We start from the raw sequence: 26863 nt of genomic DNA, 5'->3' as shown, positions 1-26863 counted from the left end.
CCTTCCAGAGCGAGGTTTGGGGTCGAAGTGTGCAGCCCAGAAGTTCGCCAAGATCACTGTTCCTTTGGGGATGAAGAAGTCATCGACGACGGTGTCTTCCGAGGCTCTGCAGGTGAGCGGAAAAACAGAGGGAAGTAGTTAGGAAGACGCAGCGTTTGCTTGATCGCAATTTAGCCTCATTCCGAGGGCACCTGTGCTGAGTTCACCCCTGCCACCTCAATTTCTTTCTCCCAGCAGAAGAACTGAGCGGATGCCAGCGAATGAATTTTGTTTAGAAGAGCTATGAATTGGGCTAAATGGTGTGCATTCATTTTTTCTTGCGCTAAGTACAGTGGACGCCACAGGGACGAAACGGACACTATATGTGAAGCGGACACGAAGTGACACATGGGAGCTCAAACTACCAATTGGTTTATTGTCAGATCATTATACAATATTTAAAGCACACAACGCCGTATTGCGACTTCGTGAACTATGATTACAGCAGAAACACTCAGATCGCGTACTCACGTTTCCGGTTGTTATGGTTCTATCGGTGCATTCTGTGTGTGTATGCATTCTTTGCGTAAGTGATTTTGGCTTTTGTTAGCATGACTGAAGCTTTAAAGCGTTGCTCACGCAGTTGCCTTTTTCTTCTTCTATTTCTAAAGCCTGTCGTATTTCCCTAGTTATTGTGTCTTTTTCTTTAGCGACGACTGTCGTCTTGTCAAAGTAAGCTGTGCATTTGCACGTTCTACGATGGATGGCGAGATTTCTGGATGCGGCTACTTGTTCGCATGCGTAGCAATGTTCTCGGAGTCTGTCGTTTAGACAGTCTGGCCCACGTATACCTGACCGCATTTTAGCGGAATCTTGTACACGACGTTATTTTCACGTGTGTTACGTTACATGATCCTTGCGCTTTTTTGTTCTCTGAATTCACTTTCTTGCAAAGCTCTCTTAGCTTGATCGGTGCTGAAAAGAGCACTTTTACGTCTTGCCTTTCTGCCACCTTCTTTAGGCGGTGTGAGAGGTTGTGAACGTAAGGGACAATAACAGCTCGCCTATGTTTGGCCTTCTTATTTCTTGCGCTCGCGCGTATCACTTCGTGCTCGCTTCATATATAGTGTCCGTTTCGTCCCTGTGGCGTCCACTGTACTTAGCGCAAGAAAAAATGCATTTTATTTATTTAGTATGGCCACAAGGCCTATTCCGGGAAGGAAAAGATGCGCAGAAAACTTCATTACTCCGGGTGAATGCCACTCTCCTGGATGAAGGACAAGGCACGCAGGAGATATAATGCCTAGAATATACCGACTAGTGTGCTGGGCGGCGGACATCTTCAACGGGAGACGGTGACAACTGCCGATGATACCTGGAGACTGCATGGTTGACACGGTTCGGCACGTCATGATGTTGACTTATTGGCATCACCTTTGAAACGGGGCGGTGACAAATAGTCACCTAGCCTGCTTCAGTTAATCAGGTATTTTACAGATGCTTTTAATTGTAGAATTTTTGTATACATCTCCTTAATCTTTTTCTATTCCACGAAAATTCTCTATCTACCTTGTAGCGCTACCTATGCCTTTAAAGGATCCAGTCGTATCAATGTCTTCTCTGCTTTTTTTCTAACAATACTCTAAACGTCTCTTGCTTATATCGACTGCTCACCGGTTGATGCTCCCGTCCACTTTAAAACAAGCCGTTTCTGGAAGGTTAACGTAATCTACGGTTCTCGCTGGGTGAATCCATTCGCATTCCGTTAGGATATGCTGAGTGGTCGCCGGATTTTTGCTGCAGCGCACACATGCCTCATCTCGTTGCTAATATTTGCTACGGTATGTTCTTGTCCTTAGGTAACCAGCTCGTGCCTGAGATAGTGAGGCACTGCCCTTTGTCTTATCGTACATACTTTCCATTCTAATTCCTTTCTTCTCATTCGTGTGAATTTCCATGGTGTTTTTCGTTTCCATTTTGGCATCCAATTCACTGTCTTTCTTTCTCCCACTTTTGTTCTGATGACTCCTGATTGTCTATTTACACTTTAATAGCCCTATACTTGGTTTCCAACTTTCTTGACCTATTCTTCCATTCGGTGTTCACGCTTTTCAGGTACAGATACTTGTGAACTTTAGACGCCCATTTATTTTCATCCATGTTCTGATGAAGAACGACAGGGGGCGCCGATGAGTGCGGACGTGCAAACATCGGCCCCTATTTTCGAGCATGTTTTCGGTCACTTTTGTGTCTATTTGTCGGCGACTTCTTGTGCTAATAAACGCATAAAGTCACAAGGATTCCGTCGATACCAAGATTTTCACGGTGGGTGGACTTTTCGACCCCCTTTCAAGACTTTCCTGCCTAACGCGCTAGGTCTAGCCTGCCCATCGGCGGACCCGCAAAGGTTTTCCCGCACTCTACGCAAAAGATGTCTATGCAAATCTCCGTCGACGGGGAGGATATTACTCCCAATGATCTCCAAGACTCTGAATGGTCCGTGGCCATCGCTAAACGCAAACTTCGTGTGATGCATACCTCCACAAACGAGACGCAAGTCAGCGTCTCGATGCACGGCGTCGCGTAGTCGTCTCATCGCTCTCGAGCTGCGGTGAAGAGGCACCTTATAGCTGATTCGGAGACTTCCTCACCTCCCAAGATATGACCATCGAGTCATAGTGAGACCCAGAAACAGCCTCGACATGAGAAACTGTGAGTCAAATCAAGTTTTCCCAGTCACTCGCAATTGCTGCAGCGCTCAGTGAAGAAGACGTCGTGGAAGACGTGGTATGCCCGAAAATGATGCATAACATCGCAGTTATCAGCACCCCGGCAGAGAAGAACGCAAGGGTCTATTCCAAGATCAACGCCATCATTCTTGGTATGGTCAGTTTGGAGTTAGCACCTACCGAGCTGCACCCGACAACGCGTGCAAACGTGTCATCAGGGGTATACACTCGGACATAGGTCATGAACTGCTTTTTTGACTTATCGTGCACAAAAGGAGCCCTACTGCACTTCACGTCAAGAAAATCAAGAATTCCACCGTGGTGATAGTCTGCTTTGACGGACTAAAAGTCCCAAATTACTTCATGAGCGGCAAAGCTCGAGTGTGCTGCACCCTGTATCGCAGACAGACGGATGTCTCTTATGCCTGTGGAAAGCTCGGTCATCGAGCCGATGTTTGTCCCAATTCCAGAAGAGGCGGTCTGTAGAGGCTGCGGTATGCCATATCCTCCGGAGGGTCACGTCTGCACCCCGGAATGCAAGTTCTGCGGTGTTCCACATCCCACGGCAGGCAAGAGGTGTAGACAACTGTTTTCAAGTGCCCTACATAGTCCGAAGAAGAAGAAGAGAGCGGCTGATGCAATGTACGTCGGCCTTTGCTGAAGAAGACGACGATGACAATAACTTCGCAGATGGTGGGGGAGACTTCCCGCCGCTACCAGCCGGTGCAGGTGGCCGCGATACCGCTGCGGGCCCGAGCAGCAGCTGGTGTTCACCTGACGTCAGCCAACAGCTGCAACCACCACGAGGGCGCTACCGTTCCAGGGGGCACTCCCGTTCAGAGGCGGAGCAGGTGGCCATTCGAGATCAAGAGGCCGTTCGAGATCCTGGGGCCGTTCCCGCTCCATGGTACCTGCCGTCCGCATCGCTGTGCAGCAAGGAGATCAGCACCAGACCTGGGCATCCAAGGTCAAGAGGCTACGCCCACACGTAAAGAGGGGCACTTATCCAGTGCAACATACGAATATTTTTGTGCAGATGCAGAGAGAAAATGCTAGCCTCAGGGCAATTGTTGAGCAACTTAGAGCTGGAATCCCAGCAGGTTTTATCACCTGTCTTCTCCTATCACACGTCCCGGTACAGTGGCAACATCGGCTGCGATCCTCAATGAGGTCCCTATGGACGTCCAGCCATGGGCAAAACCCACAGAAACGACAGCGCCAGCAAACCCGGCCAAGCACGAGGATACTGATTTCAAAACGCAGGTCAAGGATACCTTGGCCGAGATCAAAAATGCACTAAAGGCAGTGGTCCAGTCGATTGCGGCATTGGACAGCAGAGACACAAAGATCGAAGCTGACCAAGTGCAATTTCTACACTCAGCCGAGGCTACTCCGGCCAAAGTAAAGCCTAAGGTCACGAGCAAACGTGACTTCTTCCGTTGCGCGAAAGGCCATGGGAGGACGGTAGGGAGGGAGGGCTAGCGACGTTTAGCTGCGGCACCAAATGCGTATTTATATAAAAACCTTGCGAGGCGAGGAGGTGGTAAAGACTTCCGATGCTGCTCGACTAGTGTCCCGTTCTGATCTCGTCGAAAACCTCCGAGCCGCCGCCAGAGACACCGGCAACAGTCACCAACGCCACGCGCGTTCGGTGCGAACGTGGGCAAAACGCCGACGACGTCGACAACAGTTCTGCGCGTTGCTGGTGTTGCTACATGTCCAGGATGGTATTTTCGCCAGAAAACGCCCGGAAGCGTTCTAACCAGTTGCCTAACGTTCTAAGGAACGTACCGACACTAACCGCGTGGAAATCCAATCCCCAGGGACCCCAGGAGGATTCTTGGAAGTTTAGTCGCCACCGGTGAGCCGCGAACAGTACCCGGTAGCGGCAGCCGCTTGCCTCGCCGGCGGGGTTTCCCGCATCGGCCCTTGGCCTAACCATGGTGAACGAAGCAACTACGATCGTCGAGCCCCTCCATGCTACCTCCGGAGGATCCGAAGAAGAGCGCATGGACCAAACAACCGAACCGGTGAGACAACAAACTCTATACCATAACACCGTGAGAGAAGATATTAACTGGCAATCAGTCCGAACGCAAAAGCAACGCAAGCAAGAAGCATTGGAGAGGTGACGCGCTAGCGTAAAGCCCCAAGACCCTGCAACCCCCACTAAGAACTCTTTAAAACGCGGACAGTCCCCAGACATCCACCTCTCCCGAAAAATGACTACAAGATTATCATTCGTCCAAATGAAGGACTACCATTAAGAAACGTGCTCACTCATACACTCGCACGAGCAATCATCGACGCGTGCCAGAACGAGTTCACGGATGACAAATTTATCCTGAGAATCAACCCGGGATCCAACATAGCCATCCTATCGACCCAGTATGAAGAAGTCACCGAAAAAGCACGACACATCCACGCCTTAACACTTAGCGGCCGAAGTCACGCCGTGGGCGCATACACCGCGCATGGAGAAGGCACCCTCAGGGGAGTGGTACATGGAATACCCTTGCACACAACCACCGAAACCCTCATGGCTCACCTCAGAGTGAGAACACAAGGGGTAGAAATCCTTACAGCCAGGATGATCGGCGCCACCAAAAGTGAAGTGCTGACCTTCATTGGTCCCCTTCTACTACGATTTGTGTACTACTACGGAGGTGTACTCCGCTGCTACCCATTTAGACCGACGCTCCAGGTCTGCAAGATCTGCAGAGAAAAGGGCCACCGTACCGACGTGTGCCAGAACCCGGACAGACCCATCTGCAGACTGTGCGGACTGCTTGACCCAACCGACGGACACAAGTGCGAGATAAACTGCGCCTCGTGCGGGGAGGCTCACCCTACCGGCGACCACTCGTGCAAGCAGCGACTCAAACCAGTTTGACTCAGACCCGCACCATCGTCGGCCTCGATGAAGCCGAAAGCCCCACGATGGTTCGCCTCGGAAGACGAAGAAGATACCTACAGGGCGGACACTCGCGGCCGGCCGGACAATACGATCCCGCTCTCGGTCACCGAGCCATGAGCACCGGGCATCACCGACACCCAAAAGGAACCCATCGCCACCAGCCAAGAAGCAGAAGCCATCACTGGAGGTAAGCTGGGCAGAAGTAGTGTCTCCCAAGCAACGAAACATATCCACACCGATCACACAAAATCCGGAATACCAGGGAGTCATTGAGGAAAATAGGCAGCAAAAACCAACTACGAGCTCAAAATCGAAACTTTGATGAAACGAGTGGCTATGATCGAATCGGCACAGGCTGGGATTCGCGAACAATCACCACAATCGCAATTGCTGCAGCTAAGCTCTCTCACCGCGCATCCACCACTGCAAGCACAAATTTCCCCCACCTCTCAAGCATCAACACCAAAGCAGCCGTCAGACAGCAACCTGGTAACCCAGCACCAATTACAACAAGCACTACAACAATCACAAGAGCAAATAATACAACAGATACAGCAACAATTTCAGAAGTTTTTTGCTGAATTCCAAGAACTAAAGAAATACGTTAATGAGTCCCTAACCACGGAACCCAAACGTAAAAGGAAAAATAGTAAAATACGCTCTCAAACAGACGATGCTGAACGCATGCTGAACTCCGACACAGACAACACAATAGCGTCTAAATCCCATCATGGCCCGTAAAACCCAAATGGTAGGTGAAAGCATCACGATCTGGCCCTGGAACTGCAGGAGCATTAAAGCAAACTGCCATCTCTCTCGCTATACGTGAAGGTGGCTCTAGTCCCCCCTGACGTTATCTGCCTGCAAGAGGCGGGAGAGCAACCAAAACCAATTACGGGATATAAAGTACACTACGACCCCAATCATTCTAGGGTGGCCACAGTCGTTCGCAAAGATTTGGCAACAACCCTAACAGTACTTTCCGGTGAGGAAATCTCACATCTCGTCATCACAATATGGCCCGTTAAGAAGGGGAGGCCAAAACAGGGCATATGCAACGTATACAGTCCCCCCCGCGACAAGAAGGCTGACTTCGCGTCACTATTCCGGCACCTACAGGGAATGCTGGAACACCGCGATCGCCTATTCATAACCGGAGATTTCAATGCAAAGCACAACACGTGGGGCTACCCAAAAGCAGACGCCAAGGACACTAAGCTCCTTGAAACCACAGAACGCCACGGCTGCACACTAATTACTCTACCAGGTACGCCTACAAGAATAGGAAACAGCGCGAGCAGGGACACGACCCCTGATCTCGCCATAAGCAACGATACCGTAGGAACGAGCTGGAGGGTCATAAACGACTCGCTGAGTAGGGATCACTACATTATCGAAATTACCGGCGCCTCGGCCAAACTACGCCGACCCCTAGGGAAGACCAAAATTACAAACTGGCCTAAGTTCAGGGAGAGGCAACAGTCCGACTTAGATATAAGTCCACCCTTACCAGAATACCAAGGCCGCTATGCCACGATCAAGGAGTGGGCCCTGCACATCAAATAATTATATGACGCCAACACCAAAGTCTACCAAACCGATATCGACACGCCAGCAATCGACAACGATCTAATACACTTATGGGAAGCATGCAGAGGTCTCACCAAAAGATGGCGCAAACAGAAACTAAACCGGAAACTTAGACTTCGGATTGCAAACATCCCTATCAAGGCCAGCAAGTATGCTCTGAAGGTACAAAGGGACAATTGGCGCACGTTCTGTGATTCGCTTAAATGCACGCTCAGCACCAAAAAGACGTGGAACATACTCCGCAGCATCCTTGATCCTTCAAGTACAAAAACAAGCAAACACAACCATACAAAACTTCTTGGCGAATATCCGGGAACCCAGGACCAACTCATACAGGAGCTCCAGCAAATATACACGGGAATCCGGACCGGGCATCCGAAGCCATACCCTCATTATAAGGGACCTCCGAACGAGAGGCTCGATGCACCCCTCACGTATGCAGAGGTATATGCCGCAGCACAGAGCTTCAAGAAAAAGCACGGCACAGGGCCCCGACGGGATCACCAACGTCATCTTGAGGAACCTAAGCGATGAAACCCTCCGAGCCTTTACACAGCAGCTGAACGAAGAAACACCGGGGGGAACATTACCCGAGGAATGGACTGACCGCTCAGATAGTACTTATACCCAAACCGGGCAAACCACGCAGGTTCGATCAACTACGACCGATCTCGCTAACGTCCTGCCTGGGCGAACTCTTTGAACGAATCGTACTCACTCGAATTGAACAACACATGGAGAATATGAACTACACCCAAATTCCATGTATGGATTACGGAAAGGGATGTCGGGACAGGACGTCTTCCTCCTCCTGAAAGAAGTACTCAACCCACAAGCGGGCAGCAACAACAACATACTCCTATCTCTTGACATGGAAAAAGCTTTTGATAACATAGCACACGAGACCATCCTAGATGGTCTTGCCGCCATTGGATGCGGGGAGCGAGTATATCAGTATACCGTCGCCTTTCTCAGTCACCGCAAAGACCGCATCGGCATAGCAGGCATAAAATCAGACATCTATGATCTACCACAGAAGGGTACTCCGCAAGGATCTATAATATCTCCTTTCCTCTTCAGCATCGGGCTTAGGAAACTTGCACTACAACTGGAAAACATCCCAGAACTCGGATGTGCCTTCTATGCCGACGATATCACCCTATGGGCCACCAAGGGCTCATACGGTGACAGAGAGAACACTTTACTAACTGCTATCGAACACATCGAGTCATATCTAACAGCAGCATGAATGAGATGTGGCCCACTGAAGTCGGAGTACCTACAAATCCGGCCCAAGCAAGCAAAAAAACATCGAGCACCAGCGATACATCTCGAGATTGCAGGGCAACCTATAAAGCGAGTCCCGACAACACGCTTACTGGGTATGCACATCCAGGAAAACAATGGCATAAAGGAAGCCTCAGACAAATTAAATCACGTAGTAAGAAGCATCGCATCACTCATCGCGAGGGTAGCTCGCAGCAAAAATGGCTTCGCAGAGGACGAAACCATAAGATTGGTACAAGCCCTTGTTATCAGCCGTGTCACGTACGCACTCCCGTATCAAGTTAAGCGCAAGACTGAGACCGAGCGCATGGACACTCTTATAAGAACGGCGTACGAGACGGCTTTACAGCTACCGTCAGGCACAAGCACAAAGAAATTACTAGCGCTAGGGGTATACAACACATTCGAGGAGCTGGCAAACGCCACACTCATAGCGCAGAGAGAGCGCCTCAACAAGACGAAACAGGGAAGGCACCTTATTCAACGCCTAGGGTACCCGCTAACACCCCAGTACTGCGAAGAAAAAGCACAACTCCTCCCTAACCAAATTAGAGAAAACATTATAGTAGACCCTATCCCCAAGAACATGCACCCAATTCACAATCAAGGCAGGAGAGCCGCGCGTGCCCGCATGTTGCACAAACGCTGTTTCAGAGACCCAGATGTATACTACACGGACGCTAGCGCGTATCCCTCGTCGCCACGACGCGAGACGAAATACACGATCACCGCTGTCAATCAGGGGAACCTCGTTGCCTCTGGCTCCATCCGCGCCACATGCAGCGCAACAGCATGAAGCAGCAGTGATCGCTCTCGCACTTCGTGACGCCGAGAGCAAGCAAAGAGACGCTCGCGTCCTTACGGACTCACAAGCGGCGTGTCGTTTATACCTGAGTGGAACACTCCCTATACAAGCCATTCGAATCATGTGCCGCTCACTAGAGGGGATTCGAATGGCTTGTATAGGGAGTGTTCCATTCAGTATAAACGTCCGCCTCTTCATTGCCCCGCAGGCCTTCGTGCCCCGGGCACGAAGGCCTGCGGGGCAACGAAGAGGCGGACTGCGCAGCTCGAGGTCTCACTAGCCGAGCGGCAGACCACACCGTCGTTCAGCCCCCGACAGACCGAGTAGCGACCCATGAGTTAACCACGAGTCAACAAATACTGGAGGACCAACGTCTTGCAAGAAGACAATAAGCTCCCCCGCACAACGCTCTCAATAGACTCCAGGCTAGGGACTGGCGCCGCCCGCAAACAAACACATACCCACACTTGTCCCGCCTACACGCCATCTCCCCAGACAGATATACGTCTCGGACATGTCCCTGGTGTAGCACACACACAGCGACACTCGCGCACATAACACACCAATGCACAGACAGACCGGACGAGGCAATCTCGCCACGAGTCACGTCACACACGCTCACTACGTGGTCTTGGGAGGCAAGACTCTCCGAACTGGGCCTGGAAAGCCAACTGGCGACTCTCGACCAGGCCCGGCGAACCGCGATTGCCAATGGAGCCCTGTCAGAGGGAACCACCCAGAAATAAACCGCGCATAGCTTACTGTATTAATAAAGTTTCTCCTCCTCCTCCTCCTCTTGCTACATGTCCAAGTCTATACAACTGATGTATCCCGGCCACGGCGGCCGCATTTCGATGGGGGCGAAATGCGAAAACACCCGTGTACTTAGATTTAGGTGCACGTTAAAGAACCCCAGGTGGTCCAAATTTCCGGAGTCCCCCACTACGGCGTGCCTCATAATCAGAACTGGTTTTGGCACGTAAAACCCCATAATTAAATTTTTTCTATACAACTGATAAAACTACTATCCTTACTCCGTATAGCTCTCTACTAATTTGCTATCGCATTTGATGCTTCGCCTTTCGGGTGAAACTGCGACATTTCTTAGGTCCACTGCAGGACGTCGAACTCCTTCCTCTCCCTGCGACCTCAATCACCCCTGTCTTGCGCTAGCTTATTTCAACTTGCGCCTGCAAATTTCCTAATCCTAACTTCATCACCCTACCTAGTTTTCTGCCGTCCTCGACTGCATTTTCCTTCTCTTGGTGCCCATTATTTAACACTAGTGGTGCGCCGGTTATCCACCCTACGCATTACATAAACACCAGTAAAATTGTCCGACGGCAGGGTTCGAACACATGACGTCCAGCAGAGAAGCGCGATATTGAAACCATAACAGACATATAGACAGACGGGGAATCTACGCCACGGACACATGCATCTAGAAGCGGCACAGAACACCCTTATGAATTTGTCGTGGGCAAGCAAGCACGTTGAGACGCTTGATGCGCTTCTGTCATGCGTCTGTTTGGCCTTACCGAGGCGCAGTTAGAACGCAGGCGAGAGCGTGCGCATTTGAGGAACGCGGAAACCGCAAGCAGCCAGGAGAATTGCACCTGCAACCATGCTTTTGAAGAGGACGCGTTGGGACGAAGGTGAGCGTATCGGCCGGTAAACTATGCGAGAAAAAAAAAAAGCACTGCAGCAACATGTCCTTCATCTGCGAAGCACAAGAATTGGTAGTAAAAAAGTTACAGTGATGTTTCACTTCGTGAACGCGTGTTACGCACAAGCGTGTGGACGCTGCGAAGTTGCACAGCGAGCACCGCTGCGTCGAAGCACCAACGGAAAGGGCGCGAACGTGGTCGCGGTTGCTACTAGAGCACTGCACGGGCTCGGGCTTACCCGAAAGCCCGGGCCCGGCCCGGCCCGTGGGCCGGGCCGGGCCGGGTAGAGCAGTTTTTTCTCGGGCTCGGGCCAGGCTCGGGCACGGCGTGTGCTTTTTGACCCGGGCCCGGGCCGGGCTCAGGTGTTTTGACGCGGGACCGGGCCTGGCTCGGGCTTTCTCGTGGTGTGCATGTAACGTGCAGCGAGTTATTCTCGGGCGTCTCAACTCTGAAAAACATATATTTTTCGGTCTCGGGCCGGGTTCGGGACGGTTTCGAGCCGGGCCCGGGCCTAAGGCAAAGGGGTGGTGGGCCGGGCCGGGCGGATAACGTAGATTATTTCCGGGCCCGGGCCGGGCCCGGGTCTCGCCATAAAAGTTTTGATCGGGCTCGGGCGGGCAGCCCAACGTAAAAACGGGCCCGGGCCGGGCTGACAAAATCGGCCCGTGCAGTGATCTAGTTGCTACATTGATCTCGATGGTGCGACGCATGGTGCGCCACAGGGAAAGCGCATATTGCTACACATGCAACGAAGACACGCCGCGAACATGCAAAGCGAGCAGCGCGGCGTCGAAGCACAAACGAAAAGCGCGCGAACGCGGCGGTTCTCTTGTCCACCTCCAGGCGCCTTCCTTTTTCGGTGCTCGCTTGCCTCGGGACGACAAACTTAATTTCGCCGATATCCCAGACATATACGCTTGCGCGTAAAATACGTTTACTGGGGAGATCGTCATAGCGTGCGTGGTATTCTTTGCAGTTGCTTATCTCTTAAAATTCGGCATTCTTGGTTTCAATGCAGTGCAGGCTTCATAAGTAATGATTACAATCGGCACTACGCACTATATGACATTTCCCCGGCGTGGAGTTTCTGCCCCAAATTTTCTAATATGTCACAACGCGCTGACTAACGGTCTCGTCTCGCGCACCTTCCAGGTGCGACGCCTGCAACGCCACTGATGGCACTCCTCATTACGCCGCCATTTTGAGACGCTTGATATACAGCTGCCAAGCGCTGTTCCAACCACCCAACAGGAGTTATCTTGCGCGCTGCGTCACGCAAACTCGCCTCCCCGCGTATTATTAGAACATAAGTAGTCCAAGCGCCTCGATAAACCTTGCTATTGCTGCCTTGCTCGCGTTTCACTCTTCGAAGCGTTGTCAGCGATAGATTGACAGCGATCATTTTTCGACGCAATGTTTTGTGTATCACTACATATTATCATACTTTGAGAATTGAAGAATTTACTTCTTAGTGGAGAAGCCGGTGACACAATAGTTGGCAACATGTACAGTTTCATCCAAATAATTTCCTCACTCGGAAAGAGAGGAATGGAAGAGAGCGGCGGCAATGGCGGAGAACCGTATGCAGCGTAAGCGGTGGAAGAAGTTAGTTGCTCGCGCTGAGACATCGAGATTTTAGGCGTGTTGTACAAATAGATTCACCGCTAGAGGAGCAGCGAATCTTGTCAACGATGCTAAAATATCCAGAAAAGAAGGACTGCCACTTTTAAAGAGACATTCAGTGTCAGAAACTATGGCGAGTACGTGGGGTCGAAAGCATGCCTTTTGATTATCGGACAATTGCTGCTTTGGCAAAAAAGAGCGCCTTAAAGGGAGTAACGTTTGTTAGAATGCGCAGCGGTAAATAGGCGTGCGAAGTGAGTGCACCACAGGCGAAATTGCGAGCCCGTCAATTTCGATCAGCCCGTCATTCCAGTGAGTCTTCGGGCCGTACACTAGGTCACAATTACGGTAAAGGTAATTTTGTAAGTGATCAATTGAGGTTACGGCCCCAGGAGACTCGTGTGCTTTTAGTGGTCGCCTCAGACGAGGAATAATCAGAGAGCCCCGTGCGAGGCTTTTCGTTCACCGTCCACTGCGCACCACCTTGCTGACTATATATATGGCGTCACTCACTCTCTTGGTACACCTAGCGGCGTGCCTGTTTTCCAGCGCTCCATCTCCCACACGCTTGCCATGGTGAAGGGCATGCGAAGACGGTCCTCCCACGTTGGTCGACGTTCTCGGCCGATAACTTCGTCAATCTCGCGCTGCACCTGCACAAAGTACATCGATATTACGTTAGTCTTAAAACTAATGTGCAACAGCAATACAAGCAGGGATGGACGCTGCGCCGCCTAATATTCCTCAGTAAAATTAGCAGACGACCATCTTGAGAACATGGCTCGAGGCGTAAAGAGTCATGTATTCGCGTTCGTGACTTGCTGACGCCAGCTGTTACTTGCACTGCAGCGCCATTATATTTTGAAACCAAATGTAGATTCCGTAAAAAAAGGAAGAAAGATAGAAGAAAGAAACGAAGGTAACAAATAGTTACACTTCTGAGAAGTAGGGCGAAGCGAAGTACTGTTACGTGAACAGGGGAAGTATTTTGTAGCGACCAATTTTATTTTCCATTCTTTACGAGCATCGTTATTGACTGGGACAGAATCACACCGACGTTATCTCAGGGATCGCGCACTTCGCACCATAGATGATAAATTGAGATCAGAATTGTAATGGATCAGTAGAAAATACAACCCCTACGCATTTACTACTTTGCTAAAGCGAGGCCCTCAACGACGAATTAAGCAAGAGTAATGCATTCGTGCCAGGGGAGAAGTTCTGAGGAGTATATTACACCGAGTCATTTGACTCTTTTTCTCTTTATTTTTTCGGACGCAATTCATTGCGTTTTAGAAGAATATGTAGCAATTTTCGGCGTTGCCAAGGTGCCACGCCTCTGAGATGACAAGGATTGCGAGAAAAGAAAACTCGCAGTTTCGCCCGAAAGGCGAAGCATCGATTGCGATAGCAAATTAGTGGACTTTTATACAAGTAAGGATAGTAGTTTCATGGGCCATATTAACTTGTAAACATAGGCACACTAACTAAGTTAACAAGCATGGCACAGACGCGCACAAGCAAACATAAATGGATCTCACTCAATGACCGCGAAAACTCACTTCAAAGCGGTCCCTACGTGGGACTAGCCGGGTGGCGCGGGGTCTCCCCTGCGCCTTTTCTGGACCCAAATAAAGTTATTTCACTCACTCACTCACTCACTCACTGGCAAAACTTTCGAGTGAGTCAACGCGGCAGCAGCGGCGAGAAAATTGAGCTTCGTGCCGGCGCTCGCATCAACGCCACATTAGTCGCAAAAGCATAGAGAGGGCGGAGTCTGCAACCGCCGCAGATGGCTTTGAAGATACAGCCGCGCGGATAGGCACTCGCGGAGCCTACCGGCCCGGCGGGAGCGCGCTGGCCGCAGCAAAGAGCGGCCCCTCCACCTCCCTTCCCTTTCTCTGGAGCGTGGTGCGCGACTGGAAGACTGCGCCTTCATTCCCGCTTTCTGTCTTTGCGTGGGCGAGCCGCGATTGCCGGCTCTCCGTCGCATGCTTTCACTCGCGCATACAGCCTGCGGCGCACGGCGACAATATTATCGCCCGTAGACTTTATACGGAACATGCCTGGAGTGTCCATATAATTGCTATCGCAATAAAAGCATCCTTGGCCCTGTTCTTTCGCACGATAATGACATCGTCAGTACAAATGTGGCTGCAGAATTCGGCCCCTTTTAAAGACATGGCATTGTGCTTCTTGTATACGCTGCCATCGAATCTTATCAGAAAGGCGGCCACAATTAACCATAATGGAAGTATTGTTACGTGTAGAGCGTCATAAACAAAGGAGACTAATTGAGATGTATTTACCAGCGCAGCCAGTGACCAAGATGGAAACCAGCTCGTCCCAAGTCCAGATACCCGTCTTCGCCAATCTCGTGCTCGGCAGGTTTTTTTTAGCGTCTATTGTATCGCAACACAAACCCCGGCGGCAAAAGCACCGTGCCAGTGTCGTTACATATCTATGGCAAGTGGAATATTGTAGCGCTTGAGCCTAGCGACGTGGACGACGTCACTAGTTGGCGAAGTGGAGGACGTTGCGGGGCTGGCAGAAGGCCAGAACGATTTCGTGACTCAGTGACTTGGCGAACCACTTGATATGTGCCTTTGTAACGAGACAGCAGTTTCTGGCAAAGGCCTACTCGTCGGGAAGGCAACCAAAGCAGCACGAGGGCGCCCGGCGAGAAGCGCACTTCAAGGTGACAGGTTGTAGCGGCACTTCTAGCTCTCTTGTGACTCTGATAGGCGAACGCGTGCAAGCTATCGAACATAGTCAGCGCGAGCGATGACATCACGGGCATATTTACATCTCGAAGTCGCAATAGATGCTAGCAAGGCGTCTACTGGTAGTGTGGGTTCACGGTTTACGACTGGCCTGTATGATGAAAGAAATTGTTGCAAGCCGCGAAAGCCACGGCGAACGCCCGGACGTGTCAAGTACGTCGAGCCTCCCGCAACCGTTGAAAAATCAAAGCCTCTTTCTTAAAGAACGATGGTTGAACGCGAAGCTTTCTCCCATGCAAACTGAATCGAAGAACAAAGCCAACCACCACGCAACGAATCCAAGAAATGCTGAGCGACCCGATGCGATGCATATGTGATTTGATTGCTTGTTTAGGATTCTATTTTTTTAACGTTGAAGTTGAATGAAGACACATTTCGTTAAGTTGCATAGCCTTTATTTTAGATCATGTAGCCGTTGATTACACGCATACAATCACACTTTCACGGACGACTCTACACTTGCACAGTATTGCCTTGTGATCGCGGTGGTAGGCGGTCAGAGGCTCTGCCGTTGCCGATACACGCACTACTGTTTACATTCGCAGTTGTACCGATAAGAACAATGGGAACTGCAACGCCACGCTACCCCGACGAACTGTACTTATCTGCCTTGCATTACGCGCGTTTTTTGTTGAAGCGAAATCATAGCCTTCGCAGTGAATACAGATTTGAAGAAATCATTAAATACGGCAGCTTTTTCTACGTCATCAGTAATTATCCTACCATTATGTTTTAAATCCGGAGGCCCAGAACACTCCGTACTGCACCTCTTAAAGAACTTCCAAAACTTGGTGTTATTATTATTTTTGAAATCAGTGGCTAAGCTTTGAAAACAACGGTCTTAACAGTCCGCTAATTGAGTTTTATACAGTGCCGTGAGATTACGTAATTTGTTTAGAGATAATAACGTTTTTTTAGTGTTCTGAATACATTCTCTTGCGTCGAGGATCAGTCGAATTAGGTTGCCAGTGATCCATTGCTTTCCCTTTCGCTTTACTTTGTTACTTCAAACACTAGGGACGTAAGTTTGGGTGAGTGAGAGTATAGGATTCTTGAAAGAAGGAAAAAGACAACGAAAATACGAATGCGTGTTTGCCAACTTACACAGAATACAAGCGAAAGTACAGAAAAAGATACATAAAATTAGGAAATTAGGTTACCTTTTCCGACAGCTTGGATCCTGTGATAACTATCCGGAGAGGAGTTAGTTGCGGAGATAATTGCGACTGAATGTGCCGAATGTGTTGTAGCAAAATTTCTCGCGACGAGCCATTCGAAGCTGCGTTGGTGATCTCAGAGGTCATTTTTGACAAGCTGTAATATATACTTTGAATGAGATGGCCGCACATAGGCGGCCTCACACTTCCGCAAATGGAAAATTGGGCAGACAGGGCAGTGCGAGGAGAAGAAATAAATTTTTGTTGCCCGAAACAGCGAGAAAGCATTCTTTATTCGCCCTAATTGGGCGGCTATATCAGTTCAGAAAGCCATTGGCTATTGCCGCGGCCCGTGCTCGGTCTACCGGGCTTGCTGATCTTCCAGGCTCGGTACAGTTAACCACGCCTCCCATGTTTCTTCAATAGCTTCTAGCGATTCTGAAGCTTCATCTTGAGTGTTTTTCCCGTGCTGTGGGCACACCAACAGCATTCGTTGGGGGGTGTCCGGTACACAACAGAATTGGCATAGGCATGAGAATTGTGTGGAGCTCACCCGGTGCAGGACAATTCCATAGACATAGGTATCCTTTTCTAGTCTGCGGAGGGCGGTAACTTTTTCCTTGCTTAATTTTGGGTGGTAGCAGATATTGTCTTCTTTGCACTCGGTAGTTTTGCAAAACTCTGTAATGCCTAACGTATCATATATGCGACGCTGAGTTTAATGCCTGGAAATGCTGACTGAAGCGCGGGAAACCAAATAAAAGCGCATAGCTGCGTTTTTATTGTGCTGCAGTGAAGTTTCAGCAGTGGAAAGTGTAACAACCATTTGCTAATTATTTAATTAGTACAGTAATTAACTTGTAACCGACAAACGTTTGTTGTTTCTTTTTCTGCTAATGTACTCTCCTTAGCCAATAATAAATGTCAACTAATTTGTTCCAATTTTCCTTGATGTGGAACCGTCTTTGGGTTAAGCCGACCGTCAGTCCGTAACGCGTTAACAAAAAAAAAATAAATTGGCTGTGGCTTAACTCAGGTATGCCTGGGTGTGCGTAGCGAGAGGTACGGTTACTGTTATTGTTTAGCTTCGTCGTTGATCGCGGTCCTGGCACAAGATGCCGAACTAGACGACGAACCATCCTCATCTGAGTGCACTCGCCTGGACGCTTCTCGAGGCGTGCGGCTCGTTCTTCCTCCGTCTGCTAGGCTCGCTTCCTCCTCTTGGATTCGTTCCGACGCCGAAGCCTGGCTTCTTTCAGTCTCTCCGACTCACTTTCCATATCTGCCGACGAATCCCACCCAGCCGCCCCTTCTATAGATAGTGTTCATGTGACGTCACGCAGCCATATCTCACCGCGCTGGTACCCAAAGATGGCGACTACGATGACGTCAGTGCAACGTATTATCATGCGCAAACTGTTTTGCTTTTTCACGGCGATTGTTTTTCACCGGTTTATCATTGTTATCGCTCTGACGTTCGACGCAAGACGCGCTTTTTGTTGCTGTTTCACCGGTTTATCATTGTTATCGCTCTGACGTTCGACTCAAGACGCGCTTTTTGTTGCTGTCATGCTGTCATGTTCCTTGCTTACGCCCCTTCTCGACCTGCTGGTACCCAAAGATGGCGTCCGCGATGACGTCCGTGTAACCTATGTATATTTATTTATTTATTCACGTTGCCTCACAGGCTCCAGCATCGGAGCATTATGTGAGGGGGGGGGGGGAGATTACATAGACAGGGGTAATGTCAGGAGCAAAAGTAACATGAGCATGCAAAACAATGTTTATTGACTGTCAGTACCCATCACTGGAAAGTAAACACAACATTATAAAATAGTTAATAACGCATTATTATTTAGAAAAAATTGCCGTTACTTCGGCCCTAAATCTAGTTGGATCACGGATCTTCACGATGTGCTCAGGAAGACCATTCCAGTGAATGATAGCCTGCGGCAAAGCCGATGAATTAAATGCAACGGTTCTACCAGAAATGCGTTGGAAGCTTAGAGGGTTCTTTAAACGACGTGAGGTGCGGTAAGGTTGTGCAAGAGGCAGCGTTGAATGATTGACGCTATAGACTATCTTGTGGAATAGACAGATTAGGGCGATTATTCTCCTTGATTGCAATGTAGAAAGGGAGAGCGATGATTTAATGCTTGTTACGCTTGAGTGACGGTTGTAGTTCCTGGAAATGAAACGTGCAGCGCGATTTTGAACCAATTCGAGGGAATTAATTAAATAAGCCTGATGAGGTGACCAAATGGGTGATGTTTGATAGGCGAGCTTTCGGGTAGTGGCAGGAGTTCCATGGAGATTACGTTTTAGATATCCTAATGTGCGCGATGCTTTGGCTGTTACTTTCTGTATGTGGGTGGACCAGCAGAGGTTACTCGTGAAATGAACGCCTAGGTATTTATATGAAAGCGTGCGGGACACTACAGTATTATTCAGTAAGTAATTGGAAGAAGAGACTGATTTTTTCCGGCTGAATGTAATGAGCTTGCATTTTTCGGTATTAAGTGACATTTGCCATGATGTGCACCAAGCGGTAATGTGATCGAGGTCACTTTGAAGTGCTAGGTGATCTGAAGATGAAAGAATTTTGCGATAAATGATGCAGTCATCTGCGAACAAACGAATGGTTGATGTAATGTTAGATGGCAAGTCATTAATGTAAATGAGGAACAGCAACGGGCCCAGGACGCTACCTTGAGGTACACCAGATAGTACATCGCTAAATGGAGATGAGTGATCGTTAACAACTGTGAATTGTTTGCGAGATGACAGGAAATTCCTTATCCACGAGGTTGTTGATGAGTCTAAGTTGAGGGAAGTGATTTTAGCTATTAAACGTGAATGCGCGACACGGTCAAATGCTTTGGAGAAGTCTAAGAATATGCAGTCTGTTTGAAAGTTCTCGTCCATATTGTGTAGCAGTTCGTTAGTAAATTCTAGCAGCTGAGTGTCACACGAGAAGCCTTTCCTGAACGCATGCTGGTTAGTAAAAAAGAAATTATTACTGTCTAGATGCTGCGCAACGCCTGATACGATTATGTGTTCGAGTATCTTGCATGAAACTGATGTCAATCATCAGTTGGCATCGTGTATATACACGATGCAATGCCGGTTCCTGTGGCGATGCAACGCCGGCAACGCCAGCAACGCGCAAACGGCGGCAAACGCCGTGGCGGTTGCTAGGCAACGGCTCAGCTCGTGGTGCGGCCACCGACCACAGCGAGACGGCGAGAATACGGCCAATGTAGCTCTCTCTACAAAAACCTCGCTGAACGATGTCGTCACGTGCGTTGCCTAGCAAGCACCTGACGCAGCTGCGCCTCGCTTCTCCTCCGCTACCGCACCAGCGATGATGTCACTGCGCGTTGCATAGCGCAGCTTGCAACACCGACACAGTGTTCCAAAGCCGACGCCGCGTTCCATCGCGTTGCAATGCCGACAGCGCGTTCCAGCAGACCCGCTCCGTCAATGCGGACGCCTAGCAACCACTTACCCAGCTTCGCCCAGCCAAAGTCATTGCTTCACGCCGCAATTATTGCTTTGCTTAGTCATCACAACATTTTTTGAAGCTTGGCCATGACGTCACACTGACTATAAAGATCATGTCGCCGCGACGACGACACACACAACTCTCGTAGACTCCGCACTGAGTAAATGTAACATTGGATGGCCGAAGAAGTACAGGACTCCCGAAGAAGAAAGCGCTCAGCAGGAAGCTCGTTGTGCCGCCAGTCGAGAACGAATGCGGCGATTGCGTGCTCATCCGTACTATCATCCGGAGCCTAACAAAACTTAGCCGAACGTAGCAAAACGTAGCTGAGCACAGCTACCCTGGTAGAAGCTAGGTGATCACCAGATCCGTTGTTTCTCCAGCCTTACACAACTTAGTGCAAACTGCGCAATTTTTTGTCTTGTTATTTCTTCTAGCATGTTCACTGCTGCGACAGAGATACGGCCTTTTTGTAGGTTTCTACACGCGGTTTGTGAGTCGCTGAAGATGATGGCTGTGTCCTTGCATGTGGTGATGCCGAGGACCATGGCCGCTTCCGTAGCCATTTCTGGATTTCTTGCCGGTATGGTGGAAAATGACTAGCTCATTCCCTTGATTGTTGGTCATGCTAATTGCGTATGATGCTCTACCTGGGTACTTTGCCGCATCTGTACATATTGTGTTGTGGTTATTTGAGTGTTTCCTGCTTAGTGTTCGAATTCTTTCTTGTCTTCTGTTTTTGTGGTCTGTTGTGTGCATGGAACGACTGAGACAAGGTCTCGGAAAAGTGGCGATAATCGGGCTTTCGCGTCTGAGTCTGCTGTGAAGTTTTGGCTATATGTTAGTTTGCGAAATACAGCCCCGGCTGTTTGAGTCAGCTTAAAGGGTAGCTGAATCACTAAAAAAAGTGAACTTTCAACTAATTAACATAGTTTTTCGCCCTCTGAATACGAAAATTATAGTTTAACACGCCAGAAGTCACCACTATTTGCTTTAATTTAGCAAAAACAAGCCACAGCGTCTGCTGGAGACGCCGCGGGTCGTTTAACGCGCTTTAATGGAAAAGATTGTGATATCATATTTGGTATCGGCGAGGAGGGCGATTCGAAGAGACCGCTCACGTGACCCCTGTATTGACGTTATCCTCGCGCCCAGTCTTTCGCCAGCTACGCTCGGCGCGCGAAGAGGGCAGAGCTTCAACGAAAATTTAAACCGCGATTGCGTCGCTGCTACGCGCATAATCGAGAGAATAACTGCTGGAGTTGAATTATACTGTGTCAGCCTTCCAAACCTCCATGAATCTTCTAATTCTAAAACATCTTGAGCTTCCCTTTAAGGCATTCCAGCTCGCTGGCCCTGTGCGCTTCACTGATTTTTTCCCAGGTGTTATGCAGGCCAAGTTTGAGAAATGTCGGGCTTGAGGGCATACTGGGAATTCCTAGTGTGCTCTTTACTGCTTTTCTGATGATGATATTGAGTTTTTCAATTTCAGTTTTCATGAGGAGTAGATGCAGGATGTCATACGTGATCCGGACTATGAGGAGGACTTTGGTTATTTGGTTGGTTTCTTACGCTTTAAGTCCTCTTCTTTGGGTGGGTATGCGCCTAATGAGATGAGTGACTTGTGTTAGGGTCTTCTGAAGCTTCGGCAGTCTAAGTGCGCACGATCCATCTTGATGTATTGTGCGGCCAAGGACGCCGAGGGAGCCAACTTGTGGGTGTCGACTCAATTGCGTGCGACTTTGGGATCTGGGGCGACGTGGGCTGGTGGTCTTCCCCGGGTGCTTGCCTTGAGTATAAGTTGCTTCGATTTTTCAGGGGCGCAGTGTAGATCGCATTTTGTGAGGTACTCTTCGATATTGTCAATTACTTCTTGGAGTGAAGTTTGCTGTTAGCTGATTGCGGATGCTTTGTCCATCACATTACATCCTCGGCGCACATTGCATGTTTTAAGCCTTCAATTTCATCGCGGTGTTGCGGGAGCCTAATCATGGCGAGATTGAACAACAAAGGTGAAATGACTGACCCTCGTGGAGTGCCCTTGTGAGGCATTTCACTTTTGTCGCTTCGGAGGTTGCAAATACCCACCGTAGCCGTGCGTTTTTTTGCTACGTTATTTGCTTGTATGTATTGGTAGGACCGGATTCCGCAGTTTGCGTCTTGGAGATTCTGGACAGATGCTTCATGCTTCACGTTATCGAAGGCTCCTTTGACACCTATTGCTAAAATAGATAACTTCTTGTGGCATTCTAGGTAGTCGAAGAGGTCTCCCTTGAGCTGTAGGAGCATACCTTGTGCTGAGAGGAGCTGTCGGAAGTCAAATATAGGCGTCAGGCATGAGTAGGGAGTCTTCGAAGGATGGGGCCAGGCGATCGTGGACCATGTGTTCTAATAGCTTTCTCGCGCAGGAAGTAAGGGGGACGGGCCGTAGGCTGCTGATTTGTAGTGGCTTGTTTGGTTTTTGTATCATAGTGACATCTGCGTCCCTTCATACTGTCGGGAGCTCTCATTTCCCCCAGCAGTTATTTATGCAGTCGAGGAGTACATTTATGGCCTTTATTATTCAGGTTTCGTAGGATCCTGTTGGTCACCTTGCCTGGCTATGCATTACTGGTCAATTTGACAAGGGCGGCGTGGAGTTCAGGAAGCGTGAAAGGGCTGTAGAGGGTGGGGTTTGGTTCGCCTTTGTACACTCGGGGATCAGTGGCCTTGAGGGGTTGTCTCCAACAAATTTACGCTTGACTTACTTCCAAAACTTGTTTGTCAGTTCCGTGCATGGGAGTGATGATTTTCTTGAGGTCATGTCTTTGTTGGATTTTTGTTTTGGTAGTAGCTAGAAGCGCTCGCAGTATATGCCAGGTCTTCTTTGTGCTGAGTGTGCCTCGAAGTTGCTCGCGCAGTTTATGCCAGTTTCTCCTGCGGAGCTGGTCTCCGTATTCTTCTGCTTGCTTTGTTATGTGCGCGATCCGTTTCTTTAGTTTACGGCTATGTTTCACTATTTTATACCGTCTCAGAACTTCTTTTCTGGCATGCCAAAGATGTAGGAGGTGAGAGTCTACTACCGGTGTGTTCATCGTGAGTTGGATACCTTTAGTGTGCTTCTCCGCCGTCTTGACCACTTCGGTGAGCCACACTTCAATATTTCCGATGTTTTTGTGTATGCCATATTCTCGAAAAGCCTTCCAGTCTGTCAGCCTTGCCGTTCCGGTTCTGCTCGGCTTCTTATAGTGCAGGATATCAAGCTGCAGGGCGTGGTGGTCGCTACCGAATGTTTCTTCCAGTCGTGCGCTTTCGGCCTTGGAGTTTCCTGTTGTAAGGGTGAGGTCGGGATTTATGTCCCTGGATACTGTGCATATTCGAGTCGTTAGTTTGGATCATTCCAGAGGGTTAGGTGATTCTGTTGCGTGTGTCGTGCACTCGCGCTCCTTTCGTGGTCGTGTGCTGGTAACCCCATGCTGTGTGGGGGGGGGGGGGGGGCATTAAAATTTCCCGTTAATACGAGTTTATGGCATTTCGTGAGACTTCTGGCTGACGTGAGGAAGTTTGCAAAGTCAGATAGCAGATCCCTGGGTGGACTATATAAACATAGGAAGTAGAGACTTTGGCGCGTCTTCTTCTCAGGTTGCTTGCACTTCCACTAGGTGTTTTTTACTGTTGCTCCCAGGATTGCGTGTTCTTGCGGGGTGAGTCTTTTCTTCGTCAGAATGGCTGTGCTGTGGGATCCGGTGCGTGTGTCATATCCCTGTATACGGGGATTGGTGTGATAAGTTTCTTGGATAGCGATGATGTATGGTTGTTCCTCTTTGGCCATTTCCTGGAGGTCTGTTCTTTTGTTTTGGATAGAGTGACAGTTCCATTGCCAAGCTTCATTGGGAGCTGTAGGAACCTCCTCTAGGCATTACTCGCCATCTTGTTTGATATGGTTCGCCTCGGGTCACGGATTCTGGTCTGGCCGCGTTGCGGAGGTCTTTACGTGTGCTCTTGCGATTCATGTCGGTGTTGGTGAGTAGCTTTTCTACTGTGGCTTTCGTTACGTGGTTATGCTTGGCAAAGGACATGAAGTGGCCGAGTTCTTGGAGGGCAGCATGGATAGGAGTCAGCTGAGCTGTAATGTGCTGTTGGAGCTGTTGTGTTATCTCCTTTGCAAAATTGGTCATTGCCTCGTGTATCTGCTTTCGTACCTTCATTGTTACTATTTCGTTGATTCGTTCTTCCGTTCCGTTCTTCCGGTGGGATGCTTAGGATTTCGAGAGGTTTTGAGGCTTGATTGGCGGTGTCTTGTTCTTTGCAACTTTGTATGACCTTGTAAATGAGGGATTTCTGATTTTGTAGTTGTGCTTGCGGATCTCGTTCGGTTTCCGTGGGTTCTGGTGCTCATGTGTTTCCTCCCGCAGCCTCTGTATACGTTACTCGCTTTTGTGGGTTGGGGGCACGCGATCCAGACCATGATTATGACTGGGGCCTGGCGTTTGCTTGTCCGATTCTTGATTCGGAGTCACTTCTGGATCTTCGTGCAGTGGGTAGTGAGGCACTGCTTAATTCGGATAGTTACAGGGAGTCGGAGTCTGAATTTGAGTTTCATCTGCGTTGCTGCTCTTGGATCTTGTTTTCCCATTGTAGAGTGATGTTGTGCGGTGGTGGATGTGGTTTGAGTTTATGTCGCCACTTCTTTCCCGCTGTCACATTGGGTTGTTGACAGATTTTACATCTGGGCGGCTGGCAGTCATGGTCTTCTGGTTGATTTTTCATTCCGCACCTATAGCAGAAGTTGATAAGGGTTTCGTGCAGATATCTTGCTGACATCCCTTACGGCTGACTAAGTAAACACACGTGGTGTGGCACGTGTACACACATGAACAGAGAAAACTCGATGACCGTGGGCTGCATCCGTTAGAACGATTGGATCTTGTCGATCCTGTCACCTTGTGTTAACCTCGCGTTCCCGAACTGCAGCATGCTCACGGAGGGCAGGATGTGTGAATCCGCTTCGCGTTTTTGAAATGCAGGGTTTAGTCGACGTTGCCACTTTGCCTCGCCCTCCTTAGCCCTCCATCAAAGTTTTATCTAGGAAGCTTAGGCCTCGTGTTTCCACGGCGCCACATCTGGGCGCCTGCGGCGTTGAGCTGCAGCGTGCGCCGCACACGCAGCAGAACATTGTTTCTACATCTGAACTAACGGAGTAGTGTTCGCGTGTATGCGGGCGCGCCTTGCTTCACTGCGATTAGCGCTTCGCTGGCGTTTCTCGGCAGGCATTCTGACAACACGCGGTGATATGTTTGCACGATGTGAGGGCCGTGGTGCTTCACCGTGGCAGCGGCCGTGGCCGTGGAAACCACAGCACCAGCAGGTGCTATTCTAGCCGCCGTACCTAGGCTACTACGTGTCAGAAAACGATGGCACAAGCCGAAAGAGTCGGCATGGTACACATAGTCTGCGAAGGTTGTGTTACAAATTATTCCAGCAAGCAAAGTTGTGTAACCTGAGGTTTTAGAATACAACTGCTTTTGTGCACCAGTCATTTCGACTGGAACATGAACACGCCTAGACATTTTTCGCCACCTGGCGTTCAGATTCTGGCGCAAAGGCAAGCCGTACAGTTTGTGCGAGAAATGTTTTTCAGAAAACGTATTAAAACTAAATAAATTAATATTTTATGTGTTTTAGGTAGATAATTACAGATCAAATTATTTCTTTTCATCATCACCAAAGGGGGAACGTTCCTATCGTGTGGAGTGTTCATAGAACGCGCCAAGCGTCTCAGTGCGCTGACTTGTACGCGGGAAATACTTAGGGATGTTCTATTCCGTTTACTAAGGCACGCACCCGTTGCCTAATGGTTAGAGGTTCGAGGTGTTATGTTAGGGGTCCTCTGTTTGAATCCTGCCATCGGACAACTTCGTGTATGTTTATTTATTAGAGACAATTTTTCTTAGCGGCATACCACCCCCTTTCTGTTTTGGGTATGTTTCAACCTTATTTCGTGGGCCTGATCCTGGAGATAGTGGAGCCTAAAAAGGGGCAAAGGACAGATTGCGATATCAATGCTTAGCGTTGCGCCTGAGCTTCTCAGACTTTTTAAGCGGACGTGATATACGCGGGTGCTCCAAAATTTCTGGCCCCTACAAATGCTTTACGTCACCGTGTAGGGGCTGTAATAACATCGCAAGGGTGCCACTACACCGCCTGTAAAGAGCCACGCCAGAAAAGTTACATCACTTTCAGATTTGAGCTTTGATATTGTTTCGCACTTTTATTGTTTAATACTCTGAGAAGATTTGGGATAAAAGGCATGCGGTGTGAGTGGCACGTTTCACGACGTTTTTCTTGGGTTGCTATTCCCAAAATTGTGAGGAATAATTTCTTCAAGAATGCAACACGTGGTATGAGCAAGTTTAATGATAGAATAGTGGAGCAATATACCCCTCGTACACGGTATGTCATATAGCATGGCATTGGATCTGGCATACATATATCTAAATATATGCGGAGTCTCACGGCGACGACTGACAGCCAAAATTATTTTGGAGTGTCTACTATAATCGGTATCGCAATAAAAACCGTGCAAGTCTCGTGATCATATCGGTTACTAACCCGCCTATTCTCAAATGATCCTCGATTGGAAGCTGTTTCTACACTCGACCAAATTCTACACCCACCCCTCGACTGACGAAGACGCTACACTTCTCAAGAACGGCCGTGGACGGTCACGAAGCGCACTGACCACTTCTGTCGAGGGGTGGCGCTGCGCTTCATGATCTTGTGGAACAAGTTGTTCACGCTTTATGGTTAGGGCATTAGAAAGACGATTGGAAAATAGCAAA

At 49.2% G+C, this 26863-nt stretch overlaps 1 protein-coding gene across 1 annotated transcript in view; it reads right to left on the bottom strand.

Moving 5' to 3' along the window:
• Positions 1-26863, bottom strand: part of LOC125947225 (cytochrome P450 2C20-like) — an 89637-nt gene that overhangs the window by 23329 nt on the left and 39445 nt on the right. Inside the window, exons 8-9 of the mRNA XM_049671632.1 lie at positions 13111-13250; positions 12-106 (exon numbers count right to left, since the gene is read on the bottom strand). Of these exons, the coding sequence (XP_049527589.1) occupies positions 12-106; positions 13111-13250 (235 nt within the window). The remainder of the gene's footprint in view (positions 1-11; positions 107-13110; positions 13251-26863) is intronic.

Source organism: Dermacentor silvarum, chromosome 7, assembly GCF_013339745.2.
Source record: "Dermacentor silvarum isolate Dsil-2018 chromosome 7, BIME_Dsil_1.4, whole genome shotgun sequence".
In the NCBI taxonomy this organism is placed as follows: domain Eukaryota; kingdom Metazoa; phylum Arthropoda; class Arachnida; order Ixodida; family Ixodidae; genus Dermacentor; species Dermacentor silvarum.
The sequence above is the reverse complement of the archived record's forward strand: the minus strand, read 5'-3'. Positions and strand labels throughout refer to the sequence as shown.